This window comes from Zingiber officinale, chromosome 11B (genome assembly GCF_018446385.1).
Source record: "Zingiber officinale cultivar Zhangliang chromosome 11B, Zo_v1.1, whole genome shotgun sequence".
In the NCBI taxonomy this organism is placed as follows: Eukaryota; Viridiplantae; Streptophyta; class Magnoliopsida; order Zingiberales; family Zingiberaceae; genus Zingiber; species Zingiber officinale.
The window spans coordinates 8794921-8811006 of record NC_056007.1 but is presented as its reverse complement, the minus strand read 5'-3'; the positions used below and the strand labels follow the sequence as shown (position 1 = coordinate 8811006).

General features: G+C 41.3%; 1 protein-coding gene across 1 annotated transcript; it reads left to right on the top strand.

Moving 5' to 3' along the window:
- Positions 1–7501: 7501 nt before the first annotated feature.
- On the top strand, positions 7502–8089 carry LOC122035029. Its single transcript, XM_042594392.1, has one exon. The coding sequence runs from the start codon at positions 7527–7529 to the stop codon at positions 8001–8003; it is 477 nt and encodes a 158-aa protein (XP_042450326.1). The 5' UTR covers positions 7502–7526; the 3' UTR covers positions 8004–8089.
- Positions 8090–16086: the final 7997 nt, after the last annotated feature.

Genomic DNA, 16086 nt, shown 5'->3' with positions numbered 1-16086 from the left:
CTGAACTGTTGCTTTCTTCCGACGAAGCTCCCCCTTCATCGATGCTTTCGATGCTCATCTCGGAGGAACTTGAATCACAGTCGTCGTCTTGATGACTCGTCATCAGTGCGAGTCCGGAGAATGCTTCGACTTCCAATTCAGACGATGTATCGTCCCACGTCGCTTTTAGGGCCTTGCACTTTTGAACATGCTTTTTACCTTTATCTTTATCCTTGTTCTTTAGCTTGGGGCAGTTGTCCTTGACGTGCCCTTCTTCGTCGCAATGGTAGCAGCGGATCGTTCTTTTCTTTCTACCCTGTGGATAGTTAGTTTTTCTAGAATTGTATAACTTCTTAAATCGTCTTACCATCATTACCATTTCCTCGTCGTCGAGAGAAGATTCTGACTCAGGTTTGTCTCTCAAAGCTTTGAAGGCGATGTTATTCTTGGGCTCCTTCATTCCTGCACATCTTGACTCATGCACTTCAAATGTTGAAAAGAATTCGTCTAATGAAATTTTTTATAGATCTTTCGAAATGTAAAAGGCATCTACTAGTAATGCCCATTTTGAGTTTCTAGGAAAGGAATTTAAAGCGTACCTGAGCGAATCTCGGTTACTTACCTCTTCTCCGAGATTCGAAAGTCCGGTGATGAGCTCCTGTATCCTCGAGTGTAGATGTGCAATTGTTTCACCTTCTTCAAGACGGAGGTTGGTGAGCTGGTTGCGAAGTAAGTCCCGTCTCACAAGCTTGGCATCGGATGTTCCTTCGTGTAGTTCAAGGAACTTCTCCCAAAGCTCCTTTGCGGAGTTGTAGGTGCCAACATGGTTGACTTCTTGTGGCGGAAGTACGCTTAGAAGATGGAATTCTGCTTTCTTTTTTGCCACGTACTCGGCCTGCTCTTTCTTTGTCCATTGATTTTTTGCTTTGCCCTCGGGAGCTTCAAAACCGAGTTCCATTGTTAGTAATAAATCGAAATCGGTACCGAAAAATACCTCCATGTGCTTCTTCCAGCTTGCAAAGTCCCCCTCAAATTTTGGTGGGTGGATGTTAGATCCGGCCATCTCGTTGCTTCGTTCGGCGGTTAGTCCTCCTGAAGTGTCTCGACTCTGATACCACTTATATGATCGTTGCGACCGGCTAGAATGTGGGGTTGGATAGCCTGCAAAAATAAGACAACCCTTTCTCGAACTCTCAATAGAACACTTGTATAAAATTGAAGTAGTAAATAAAAAGCAGAAAGAAAGAGGCAGAAGATTTTTACTTGGTTACAACCAAGGAGGTTGTTAATCCAAGGAATGTAGCACTAGTATCTCCTTCAGGCGGAGAAGCCTCTTACAGCAGTGAAAGCGTAAAATAGAGAAGCTAATCTAGAACAGTAGCGTACAAGTGTTGGAAATGGAATGCACTGAGTTGATGAAAAGCTTCTGGACCAAGGCTATATTTATAGCCTTGGTCGAGGCGCCTGGAAGGGGTTCCGGGTGACTTGGGGGGATAAAACTTTATCCCCAACGTTCAAATCGTGTTTGACGCGATCTGGTCAACAAACCAAGTCCGGGCGCCCGGAAGGGTTCCGAGTGCCCCAGGCTGCTCCGGGCGCCGCGGAGCCTAAAGTCAACTGATGTTGACTTTTTCATCCGGGGACTACTGCTCCGGTTCAGTTCGCCTCGGTTCAGGTCTTCTACTCCGGATCCATTCGCTTGGGTGATCTCTGCCATCCGGAAAAGGGCTCACTCAAACCCAACTTCCGGTCTTCCCGAGCGGGCTTCCCTCCGACTTCTCGTCCCTCAGAATCGCCGCGTGTTCCATTCTCGTTCGCCGGCGTACTCATCCGCAGTCTTCGTCCCTCGAACGCACCGCGTGCCGTCCTTCTCGCTAGCTGCGTCTCTTGCTCCCCGAGCAATCTTCCGCTCCGGCTTTCGTCCCTCGGAACCACCGCGCGCTTCCTTCTCGTCCGCCGGTGTACTCTTCCGCAGCGCCTCGTCCCTCGAACGCACTGCGTGTCGTCCTTCTCGCTGGCTGCGTCTTCCGCTCGACTATCTGTGCTCTTAAGCTCCTGCACACTTAGACACTAGGTTAGAAACAAACAGGACCTAACTTAACTTGTTGATCACACCAAAACAACTTTGGGGTTCCAACACATGCAATTTGAATAACACTCTAATTATCACAATATAACGGAGTAAGTTGATGAAGAGAGATACTCATATTCACAAGCAACCAACATAACCAAACTATCTTACAAGTAGTTAAGGTGATGGCACGATACTCAGCTTCTGTAGAAGATCTAAAAATAACATCTTGTTTCTTACTCTTCCAAAAAATGACGGAATCATCGAGAAAAATGAAAAAGCCAATGGTAGATTTGTGATTCATAGGATCACCAACCCAATCAGCATTAGAGTATGCATGCAGCTCCAGAGATGAAGTCGAAAAAAATAAAAGACTTCTAAATTGAGTGCCCCAAAGATACCTAAGAATACAAAGAACAGCAGTCCAATGAACTATAGTTGGTGTAGCGACAAATTGACAAACCACATGAACAGCATACACAATATCTAAAAGAGTCACGGTGAGATAAACCAAGCTTCCAATAATAGTTTTGTACAAACTAGGATCCAGCAAAGGTGAGTCATCAGATGGAGAATATCGAGTATTAGTCTCAATAGGAGTATCAATGACTCTATTATCAGTAAGACGAGCATGCTCAAACAGATCAGACATATACTTTGACTGAGATAAAAGATAACCTTTCAAGGAATGAGCAACCTCAATACCTAGAAAGTAGCGTAGTATACCCAAGTCTTTCATAGCAAAATAATCAATCAACTCAGACTTCAATGAATCAATTCCATCAGAATCATCACCAGTAATAATCATATCATCAAATATAATGATAAAAGAATATGACCTACACTCATACATCTGACAAATAATGCTGAATCATGATTCCTAAGATGAAAATCAAGCAAAGTAACACTGTAGAGAACTCTTAAACCAAGCATGAGGTGCTTGTTTAGACTATAAAGTGTTTTACGAAGCCTACAAATTCACCGGGTTGGTGTGAAATACCAGGAGGAGATGTCATATAAACTTCTTCATAAAGATCACTAATTAGAAATGCATTCTTGATATCCATCTGAGATATTCTTCATTGATAAATAGAAGCAACAGTAATATGAGTATGAATAGTCATTATTTTTGCAATAGGAGCAAATGTTTCCTTATAATCCATGTCATACTCCTGAGAATAACTTTTAGTAATAAGACGGGTTTAGTATCATTTGATAAATCCATCAGATTTAGTTTTGATCTTATATACCCAACGAGAACCAATAGTGTGTTTTTCTAGTGGAAACGATACCAAATCTCATATATGAGTCTGATGCAAAATAGTTAGTTCCTTAGCCATAGTACTCTGTCAAAGTGGGTTATGAACAACTTCTCTATAAGATACAGGTTCAAAAAGACAATAAACAGATGTAATAAATAAAGCAAAAAAATGAGAATAATAAGAGTAAGCAAAATTTAGTAGTTTAATAGACTTACGAGCATGGGTGGATTGACGACAAGGACAGAAGGATCATCCACAACCTTAGGAGATGATTGGGTAGTGGTAGAAGGAGGAGCATATGAAGCGGATATCTCAAGAACCAACGTATCAAATTCAGTTGAGTTACTAGTAGGAGTTATGGGTGAAGCTTCCTTAATATCAGTATTGAAATGATCAGTGCAAAGTAGATATGACTTTATCATATTATGTGAATTAGCCAAAATAGAAAAGAATGGAATATGCTCAAGAAACACAACATAATGAGAGACATAATTTTGAATAACGGGGGGAAAGTAACGATATCCTTTTTGACTAACATTATAATCTAAAAAAGATACAAAGAGTAAACTGATAGGTAACTTATATGCTTGACATGTGGATCAAGGATGAACCAAGTACATCCAAAAACATGCAAAGAGGAATAGACAAGAACATGCCCATACAATTTTTCAAAAGGTGACAAGCCTAAATTATGTAAGGTTAAAATTCTATAATCACGTGAGCAGTGATACTAGGAACACTGGTAAACAATAAAAATAAACGGGTTGTTTCAACAAGATGTCTATGTTTCTGTTCAGCCACATTATTTTGTTCAGGAGTATCTATATACGAGATTTGATGAATAGTACTATCAGAAGCAAGTAAATGTGAAAAATGATTCGAAGTGTATTCACCCCCCCCCATATCACAACGAAAATACTTTATGATACTAGAATGTTAAGTTTTCACAAGAGTTATAAAGTTGTTAAAAATAGTAAAATAATCATACCTGTGTTTAATAAGATTGACCCAAGAATTATGAGTGAAATTATCAATAAATAAAACATAATACCTTGAACCCCCCCCCCCCTTTGTAGGAATAAGAGAGGGTCCCCACATATCAGGATGGATAAGATTAAATGGAAAATGGAGCAGAAGAAAAAAAAAGATTTTAGAAAATGGTAAGGCAAACAATATGGTCAATTTACAACCACTACAATTAGAAATATCAGAACTTTTTAAAGGTTCTAATACTCCTATAGAAGCTAAAAACTACAAATGAGACATTGAAATATGACCTGAACGAGAGTAGCATAAATAAAAATCAGAAGAAGAACGACTCGGATGAAAAAATGATAAATCAACACTCGAAGCTACAACTTCTAGTACTTTGAGTTGATATAAAACATAGAGTTCTCCTTGCTTACAGCCTGTCCTAATTAGGCTTTGAGATTGTGGGTCCTAAATATAATAATTGAATGAAAAAAAAAGAGACTAGGTATCTAGACTCACACAATTGACTAATAGAAATACGATTTAAAGTAAGACTTGGAATATAATAAATATCAGTAAGAGATAAACAAGATGTAATAATTGAACCAACACCTAAAAGCTAGAGATTGAACCGTGGGTATCTAGGTGACAATATGAATATCCTACCATGACACCATACTCCAAAAACTAAATTTATCTGATAAATGAACTAGGAGAGAAGGATCTACCTCCCAACTTAAGTGAAACAATAGTAAATAACACTTGACAATTGAAATGCAAATACATAAAATAAATTAGCTAATCAAATTTAGTGAAATGGTCAAGTTGGCCTAACTAAGTGAATCTTGGACTGGGTGGATTAGGTGAGCTGATCTAATTAATTAGAGTTTACTGAGTCTAAGAATGACAAGAAGATAGCTCGAGATAGAGGTGGTAAAAAGGATGATTAGACCAACCATGTGGTAACCCCAGTATCCCTATCAATTTGTCTTTAGGTCAATACGAAGGAGGTAAATTACAAGTGGCTACTAGCTATTAATGTAGGTTGCCAAAACATGGGGAAGGTATGCTAGGATGCATCGAGTTTTGACCCCAAGACCTCATGTGACAACACTCCATGCCTCAACCACCGCACCATTCCGAGAGAACTCGATTAGACCAACCATGCTTCATGACCAATTAGCCCATTTACATGTTGGGTTGGTCCAACAATAGAGTAAAAAGATGAAGTCGTTATCTTAGTGAATCCTCCATAACAGTCTCATACTTTCTAGAAGAGATAAATCATAGGGGGTATTTGCCCTATCATAGCGGCCCTTTGCATGGGGAGATCAGACACCCAGTGAAATATTTTGCACTCATTGAAAATTGACTCTAAAATATATTAGAGCAACCTATACAAATATCAACTGTGTAAACCCATAAGGATTGAGTTGGCCCAAACATAAACCATCATAGATCATGTCCAACATGGTTCATAGACCTAAGAATATTAGATTTATGAACCGTCGCAACAAGATGTCTCAATTTTTTTTGATGATTAATAAAAAAATTTTATAAGGTTGAACCGATCATCCCAAAATTAATCGACACAAACTGAATACATGATACCTATAAAAAAAACAGGTGTAAGTTATCTAAAATCATAGCCCAAATTATGTGAAAAATAAGAACAGGTCGGAAAAGCTCCCTCTTTTTGTTATTTATACCAAAAGCAAAACAACCTACTGAAAATTTTACTTCTTAAGCGAAACTGAAATGCAACTTCGATCCCTTCCATGTAGTTTTCAGCTGCACTTGCGGGCATCATAAACCTCAAAGCATGTGAAGGCACAACAAAAAGGAAGGCATTTTACTAAAGGCCATACAAGTTTCTAAACTTTTTAAAAGGTATATTATACTTTCATATTTATTTAAAATTATAAAATTCTAAAAAAGAATAGATGTAACTTTAACTTATTTCTCATTTTATCATTTTCATCTCTCACTGTAGCATTACATTCAGAGAATATTATTTTAGTATGATATTTTAAAGAATAACATATTATATTTCAAAAATTAATACCACAGTGATGTTAATTTTAGGATTTATACAACATCAAAGTGATATTGATTTTGCTATGATATTGAATTTTGAAAATTGAAATTAGCATCACATTGATGGTGTTCTTTGAATGAAATAATACGGTAGTTAATAAGAGGGATAAAATGAAAAACAGGTGTGTCTTTTAAAAAATATGAAAGTTAAATGCACCTTTTGAATTTCGTATCATGGTGCACACGTTGTGAGCATCATTTGTATTTTTTTTATTTTGTTTTATTTTTTAATTTCTTTAGTTCAAAGACTATAATTTAAATTCTAAACTATTAACCCTAAGCTTAAAAAAATAAAGAAAAAAAAATACATTTAGGACTGACAAGATATGCATCATGAGGTACTTAGGTTAACATATTATATATATAATTTTTATTTTTATTTTTTATCCGACAGACCTAGTCTGGTGACCACTTGACGTCCTAACCTGGTGACCGCTTGACGTTCTTAATCAGACAATCATATTTCTCAACTTAACCACACAATCACACGATGAATTTAGTCAGACAATCCAATCGCTCGGCCTGATAGTGCCAAGGGCATGATCACTCGACTTGGTTGCGCGACGTCCATGGCTTGGGCACCCGACCGTGCAACAACCATGGCTAGGCGACTCGACTGCTAGGCCAAGGCAGCCGCGTAGTTGCCTTAGCCAAGCAACCAGTCCTTGCCTTGGCTGCCCCCTGGCCAAGCAACTAGGCCTTGCCTTGGCTACACGAATGAGTCGCTCGACAGGCCTGCCGAGCGCCACTACGATGGGGTTGCTAGAAATGTTGCACATTGGTGAGCATTCTTTATATAATTTTTCCTTTGAAAAATATGTTTTAATGGAAAGATATTTTGGAAAATAAAATACATATTTATTATTTTAATAAATATGAAAATATATGGGGGCGTCCTTTTAAATTTCATAAAGTCGGTGTGCCTTTGTGGGGAAAATGCCGAAAAGGGAGAAGCTCCTCATCATCCTCCATCTGCTTTTTCCCGACACCATCACGGTCGCTGCGTGCTTGCCGGCACGGCAGGCGAGACAAAAAGCTTCGACTCGCCTGGTCGCGTGAAGCAGCTCTCTGATGCGTCTTTTTGTTCTATAGATAGATAGCGCGATCGAACTTTGCGGAGGGGAGCCGATCGATCGGAGGAAGAAATGGAGGGAGCCGACGATCACCGCCGCAAGCGACGGAGACGGCGGAGCGGAGAGGAAGGCGCGTTGGAGGTGGCGCTGGCTGCGGCGGCGACCGCGCTCTTCCTCTCAGGACTCGGAAAGCTTCTGCCTTTGGCCCTCTCGCTGCTCGCTCCGCCGCCGTTCCTCCTGCTGCTTCTCAACCTCGTCATCGCCGCCGTAGTGGCGGCCTCCGTCTCCATTCCTCCCGATCGAAAGTGCAGGGGAAGCGAGAAGAGGAAGAATGACAGGAAGAAGCGCTGGAGCTCCGCGGAGGAGGGGAGGTTGGGGGTTTCTGTTAATGGCGATGGGTTGACGCCGGAAGAGGAAGAGGGAGGGGGAGACGCGGCGGAGGTGAACGCTCGAGCGGAGGCGTTCATAGCGGCGTTCCGGAGGCAGCTGAGGTTGGACTCAGCAAGGAGAAGGCGGGAGCGCCGTCGCCGCGAATTGGCTCTACGATGAATCGAAGCTCTGTAACCAGAGATTAATCCGCTAATTAAATCTGAAAATCCTTATTTTTAATCCATCTTCTTTCAGTTTTATAGGGATTCTATGCTTGCTTCATGCTATACATTTGTCCCATGATTACTAGCTCGGCTACGCCCTTGGGGCTGGGTTGGCCCCCTGTAGATTGGTTCCTCGGAATGACTCAGTGGTCCTATTAAGAAGGGATGATGGATCGATTTCTCAAGGGATTTGAACATGTCACCACAAGTAGGTCCAACGATGGTCGGATGGTCTTTGGTTCAACGCTTTCTTATTGTGGCTCTTATCCGATCAATAGTTAATTTGATCGATAAGTGATCGGATCGTCCTTAGATCAAGCAAACTAGGGGTTGTCCATTGTCGACCTGGATGGATAAGGGTGATCATTGGAGATACATCTAACCCCTATAAAGATCGGTGGAATGACGACTATCCAAAATTGTATCTGGAGCTTTCCAATAACTGACGAATGAATAGGAAAACTATAATCACCTAAGAGCATCCTTAATAGGGGATATTTGGAGAAAATATTTCTTCAAATATCTCCCCTTTCAAATATCCCCCCATTGTAAGGGGATTGATCCTGTCTGAAAATTGTAGGTGGAGCGCTGGGTAGGTGGAAACGGTGTTGACTAAACGAAGACTTCTAGATTGAACCGAAGACGGTGTGCTAAGCTCCCTGCACATACTCAAATGAGCCAATAAAACATCAACACCCAAAAACCAAGGAAGGGATTCCGGCGAAGTCCCTCTGACGCTCAAGTCAGTATTTGCCCGAGCGAAAAGTAAAATAATAGTAATAAATAGCAGGATGTGCGTGTAATGCAATGTAGGATGCACGCGTAATGCAATGTATCAAGTGTGTGTGTACCTTGTCATCGGAGAGAACCCCCTGTTTATATATCATCTCCATAACCTCCGTAATCATGAGATGACAGAAAATGTTGGGTGTCAAAAATTGTTAAGCAACAGAGTATATGCATCCTGGAAGGTGTATAGCCAGTCCAAGGAATCTTTCGCTATCTGTGTGCATCCTTTTTGTAACTAACACTATTAATGAGGTGGTTGAAGGAATATGCGGTCATAAAATGTCGGCCGATGGGAAGCATAATCGCCTCCGAGGAAGGTTCCCTGAACCTGCATCCTCTTAGAAGAATATTCTCTGACAGACGGTTATTATTCTCTGATAAGTCGTTAGGATTCTCTAGGGGTGAGTATTCGGTTAATTCGGTCCATAAATTAACCGAATTAACCGAAAACCGATTTAGTGCTGGCTAACCGAATCAAATTAAAGTTTTACTAAAACTGAATTAACTGAATTAGTTATTTCAGTTAACACCGAATTCACTAAATTTGTTTAAAATAACAATAAAAAGAATTTATATAAAATTAATATCAAATTAACCGAATTAACCGAATGCTCACCCCTAGGATTCTCTGACACTGTTGTTCCCTAAGCATATTTCAACCAGGCATTAACCTGCCCGGGTGAATAATGAATGGAACCTTAAGTTTTATAAGGTTGGCCTGCACTCTACACTGCTCTGATATACATGTGTGGTGCTACTGGAGATCTGAGTGAGATACCGCCATATTCTTAAGGTCACTCGAGTATATGCTAGGAGTCTGGACCTCCCTACCAAGTCTACAGTTGATACCGCCTTACTGTCAATCGTTTCCCCTATCACTGCCCTAGCGATAACTTCGGCCTCCCCCTTCGTTATAGAGCCTAAGAGACTCTACAAATTCTCAACCATGTATGATCTCCCGTCCGCCCCTATCTCGACCTCCCTACCATCCGCTCCTCTATTAAGTGGTTGAGTACTATTACCGGGGTCGCTAATGGAAGCTTAGGAGGCCGCCACGAATAAGCTGAGTGATTTTACGCCAACAGAGGCTATGGACGAATATTCTTTTGATCTAACTACGGTACCCCCCTTAACCCTTTAATTATTTTCATTATGAGTGTTTCTTGATAATCTTTGTTTTGCAACAATGGGCATTCGGGATGGGTATGCTAGAAAAGTTCACGACTTTAACCTAAAAAAATAAAGATCTGAAATGACGCTTATCTAGGGTAGACACGATCGGTAGTTCTTCCTACCTAAGTCAAGCAAGTCAGGCTCAACTAGAATGGTTGTGCCAAATAGAAAAAGAACTCCAAGAGGTTCAACTGAAGAACCAAATTGACACCGAGCGAGTGTAGAAAGTCGAAGCTTCCCTGAAAACCTCAGAAGATAGGCTATGCTCATAAACTGCTCAATGAGCAAATATATTGGCCAAGCTTGACAAGAAAACTGCTAAAATCCAACACTTGGCCACCCAACTAGAAGACTTAAAGGTCAGCCACATTAAGGATATTGCGGCACAAACTCAATTGGCGATCGAACAGCAACAAAAGCTATACACCTAAGAAATTGAGTTGGAGACGTTCCGAGCAAACTTAAAGGCTAATCAGACTGCCATGAATGCCAGCAAATCTAAAGTGACAGGTCTTTTGATCGAGCTGACAATCGTCCAAGCAGAGCTAACCTCTTATCAGGAAGGGGAAGAGGACCAGTTTGAAGTGAGGAAGAAATTTCTCTTGGCGTCAAAAGATTTTAACATGCCAATTGTCAATTCCATCGTCAACACTCTTAGTTTTGTAGCTGATGGTGTGATCAAGCAGTTACAAGAAAAATATTATCTGGCGTTGACTCCCCCGCCAACTTCCTAGACCATGAAAGACTTATTAAAGAACATCCGCCCAATTTTTTTCCTATTCTGAAGTAGTCTTTCTATTGCTTATGATGAATAGTGTAACTCCTGTAATTTAGTTTTTGGGACTATTATAGGACCAAAAGGAATTTAGATATCTCCACAATGATATGATGTTATCCATTTTTGCCTAAACCCTCATGACTTTGTTCTTGGACTCTACCCAAAAAGTCTCATACCAATAGAGATATCTTTCTCTTATAAATCCATGATCTTTCCTATGTGTTTTCAATGTAAGACTATGTTTACAATCTTTCAACCCCAATAATCTCCCATCAAACAAAGAACCACATGATCCCCCACGTCTAATTCTCAACCCACCAGGTCTTCCTACTCCTTGATCCAATCAACCTACTAGGACTTCATACCTAGTGTGCTCTTGTACATAGTTGGCGGTCAGATCTTCTGGCAATCCGAACTCTGATATCAATGGTAGGACCAAAAAAATTTAGATATCTCCACAATGATATGATATTGTTCACTTTGAGTCTAAGCCCTCATGGTTTTACTCTTGGGCTCTATCCAAAAGGTCTCATATCAATAGAGATATCTTTTTCTTATAAAACCATAATATTTCCCACATGTTTTTAATATGGGACTATATTTACAATCTTACAATCCCAACTATCACTCTTCATATTTCAACATTATGTTTGGTTGTTTTGTTTTTTATTTGTGACAGCTTATCACCTTGCATCTTGTTATTTTTGTTATTTTAAAATAGGTTTTAAAATAGAACCTAAAGTGTCCACCTATTTTTCACAGGACTGAACACCTTTTCTGAGTCGGGTGTGTGATGGAACACTCAGATAAGGATAATCTTCTTAGATGTGCAGGACCAAGACTGTCCGAAACAAGACCGACCAGTCTCCGAGATCCGGATGGACTTTTAGGTTAGCCGATTCGTTAAGCACTTGAAAAAGGTGGAGGGGTAAGAAACCTGCCTCCACTTAAGGTCAACCAGTCATCAGAGGGTTTTAGTGTTAACCGCTTAGTGACGGGGGTCAATTTGCCTTAATATAAGTGTCCACTTTTCTTGATAATGATGTGTTTGTCCTATCCGCCATAATTGTGCACTTCTTATTGGTGACACGTGTCTACCAACCTTAATTTTCTGACATGCCAACTAACTCATAATTTTCAAGGATCATGTCATCTCGTCCTCTGATCCAGCGGCCCTGATCAATAACCTACTTTTTTTTATTTTTCCTAATTCGACAACCTATGTTGAAGGGGGTATTTAACGAATTTCCTTAAAGAACCCTTCAAGTACCCTAAATCCTTTATCTTCATCATCTCCTTTCTCCTAGAGTTCCAGACTTGCAATTTCTAGTAATCTTGTCTCTTCTCTATTCTCTCCTTCTTACTCTTGACATTCACATCCTTTTCTTAGACCTCATGCTAACTATTTCTAGTCTAGGCCATTCCCACATAGTTTCCCAGTTCCTTAGCATAGATCTCGATGATATTCGGTACAACTATGACATTCCCCCCTCTATGCATATCATGGTACCCACTGCGTGGGCCCGCCCCCATATTCCTTCTCCACATTACATAGCTTTCTTCAAGGAGCAAATGCAGGCAAACTTGTGATTCCCTCTCCCTCCTTTTCTCATCGAGGTGAGCCAATCTTTCACATTCCTCTTCAACAGCTAACTCCCAATTCTATTCGTATAATATGCGGGGATTCATTATTTTATGCCTATTTGGGGTTCCTCCCCCCCCCCCCCCCCTCCCAAAAAAAAAAAATATATATATATATATATATATATATATATATATATATATATATATATATATATATATATATATATTCACGACTTCTTTCATCCCCAACAAGTGGTCTATGGTTGTTTTCATTTTGCTTCCTGACCAAAACTCGATCTTTTTGAAAAATTCCTGGCACAAGGCAGTGATTGGAAGAACAACTACTTTTTCATCCACCTTCCAACTTCGATGTCCTGGCCACACTCTTGGCAGCAGAGTCTTCCGCCTGCGCCCACTTTGGAGGACTTTGATGGAGAGCCAACCCTTAGCAGAGTTGTATCAAAATTGAATGGATTAAAGTTTAATATTTTGGTGCTGCTTCAAGAGGAGCTATTATATACATTCAGATTGAGTCCGGTTAGATTTAAACTGCCCCTCTCCTTTGGTAAGACTTATACTCTTTCCTTATGCTTGGCCTCAAATAATATTTTTTTTTTACAATTACGTTTAACAAGTATTATAAGTGCATCTGAGACCATCTCTAGAGCATTCCCCTTTGGCGAAGCTTTGGTAGATAAAGACACCCTCAACCGACTAGGCGAGGAGCTTTAGACAAAGCGTAAGTCCAAGCAAGCAACCTCAGCTTCCAACCTTCCTTAAAGAATAGCAGCTCTTCGGAATCTAGTGAATCCGATGTCTTGCTCACCAAGAGACACCACTCGAGTACTTTAGTCATATTCGAACGACCCACACCTAGGTGCCCGCCTACTGAGCTTTTGGCTTCCTCTACACGGGGAAAGGAACTGATAATCGCAGCTCGCTCTCCATCCAAATGTTATATGATCGAGCCGCTCAAAAATTCTCTTGTGTCTTCTGTTGGTGCAATATTCCTCAGGTCAAGATTGACCTCGTTGACCAAGTTTGAGTTTTGGTTTGGGTTTCGATGTTTGACAATATATTGGGTTTAGATGATATGGACAATGCAGGTGCAGTTATTCATTTGGGGAGATTGTTGATACAATTCCCGTTTGGTCAAGGTTGACCAGTTGAGATGTGAAGGAGACCCAAGTAGGTCAGGATTGACCGGATACTTGACTGTAAAGTCCTAGTGAGTGAATCTAGGCAGAAGGAAAGTCCTGGTGAGTGAAGCCAGGCAGAAGTAAAGTCCTGGTGAGTGAAACCAGGCAGAAGGAAATCCTGGTGAGTGAAGTCAGGTGAAAGACCTAGTGAGTGAAGCTAGGCAGATGAAAAGTCCTAGTAAGTGAAGCTAGGCAGAAGGAAATCCTGGTGAGTGAAGCCAGGTGAAAGTCCTAGTGAGTGAAGCTAGGCAGTTGGAAATCTTGGTGAGTGAAGCCAAGTGAAAGTCCTAGTGAGTGAAGCTAGGCAGTTGGAAATCTTGGTGAGTGAAGCCAAGTGAAAGTCCTAGTGAGTGAAGCTAGGCAGTTGGAAGTCCTGGTGAGTGAAGCCAGGCAGATGAGAAGTCCTGGTAAGTGAAGCCAAGCATGGGGAAAATCCAGATGGGTCAAGGTTGACCAGACATCTGGTGAAAGTTCAAGTAGGTCAAGGGATTGACCGAATACTTGGCACGAGGAGAAAAGTCCAAGTAGGTCAAAGGGATTGACCGGATACTTGGCAAGAGGAGAAAAGTCCAAGTGGGTCAAAGGGAATGACCGGACACTTGGTGAGCGAGTTCTAGCAGGTTAAGGGTGACCGGATGCTAGGCACGATGAACCAACAGGTCATGGTTGATCAGATGTTGATTTAGGAGACTTTAGACTTGATTTAGGGAGAAATCATTAGCTGGATCGATCAGCCGATCGATTGGCTCATGTCCAATCGATCGGTCGATCGATTGGGTGAGTCTTCGCGACAACCTCCTCCCAATCGATCAGTGGATCGATTGGGACAAGTGTGCGATCGCACAGAACAACGCTGGATCAATCAGTTGATCGATCCAGATACCCCAATCGATCAGTGGATCGATTGGGAGCTGCGATTTCGCACGATAAGCCCTAGATCGATCAGCCGATCGATCCAGGAAATTTACCGAGAGCACAGAGGCGCTCTGGATCGATCAGTCAATCGATCCAAAGCCTCCCCGATCGATTGGGAGCAATCCAATCGATCGGGATCCGGCCGTTAGCCTCAATAAAAGCCACAGGCGTTCGATTCCTTCGGTAGAGACTTTACGATTCATCTCCGATCCTCTTCAGCAACTCTCCACACTTCTTCTCCACTCTACCGCCAGTTCTTGAAGAGTTCTTGGAGCAAGGTTTGCTAGTGATCCAAGATCAAGAGGCGGGCAACAACAAGAAGTTAGGGTTAGGGTTTTCACTGCATAACGTGTAAGCTTTTGCTTGTATTTTGTTTCCCTTTCCTTCTTCTTGTATTGAGAGTGTTGTAGGGCTTCTCCGCCTTTGGTAGTTACCATAAAGGAGTGTTTATTAGTGGAGGTATGTGTGTGTGTGTGTGCGTGGATCCTTGGACTAGTCACCTCTTGTGAGGTGGATACCAAGTAAAATCCATTTGTTAGCATTGTTGTAGTTGTTTCTTTGTATTTCCGCTGCGCATCCTTGAAGAAACAAGCAACGAAGCACACGAGCACGCGACGAGCTATTCCCCCCCCCCCCCCCCTCCTCTAGCTACTTTTCGGTCCCAACAAGTGGTATCAGAGCAAGGTCGCTCTTCACCGGAATCATCGCCGGAAGGAGTAAACAAAACAAGCAAAGCTAGAGGGTGAAGAAGTTGGAGCAAAGTCATCAAAGTCAAAGAATTCACGAAGCTCAACTTCAAGATGCAATTCCAAGATGGACTTGGATTTGACACAAGGGTGGCTCCACCGTACACATCTACAAGCTTCGATCTTTGGAAATCAAGGATCGAAAACTTCTTAATAGTGGAGATAGAGCAATGGTTTGCTCTTATGGAAGGCTTCGAAGCTCCAACGAATTCAAAGGGAAAAGTTCTCAAGAGGAGCAAATGGAGCCCACAGCAAGTCCAAAAGTGCGAAGCAAATGACAAGGTAACTAATTTATTGGTTAATTTATTGCCTAGCATAATTCTATGCAAAATTGGAGAGTTCAAGGATGCCAAGGAGCTATGGAGCAAATTGGCATCAATTCATGAGATCCCCTCAACTGCACCAATCCAAGAAGAATCCAAAGAGGGTGACTCATTGGAGCAAAATCAAGAGGAAGAGGAAGAGGACTCCGAAGTTGAGAGATGCTCAACTTCCGAAGAAGAAGAAGTCCAAGAAGCATCATCCTCAAAGGAGTACAACCAAAAGAACAAGGAAGGAGCATATTCCTTGTTTAATGTGCAAGAGGATGAAGAAGAAGAAGAAGCCTCCACCTCTAGGATTGAGGGGGAGCAAATTTCGGTGACACCGGATCAAGGAGAAGAAGAAGAAGCCTCCACATCCAGGTCAAAAGAAGAAGAGGATGAAGAAGCTTCTACCTCCACAAGTCAAGTCAAATCAAATGGAGGAATATCATTATCAGATCAAGAGGAAGCTTCTACATCCACATCACATGGAGCACTAAGTGTCATCCCTACATGTGAAGGTAAAAATATTTCAATTAAAAATAAAAATCAT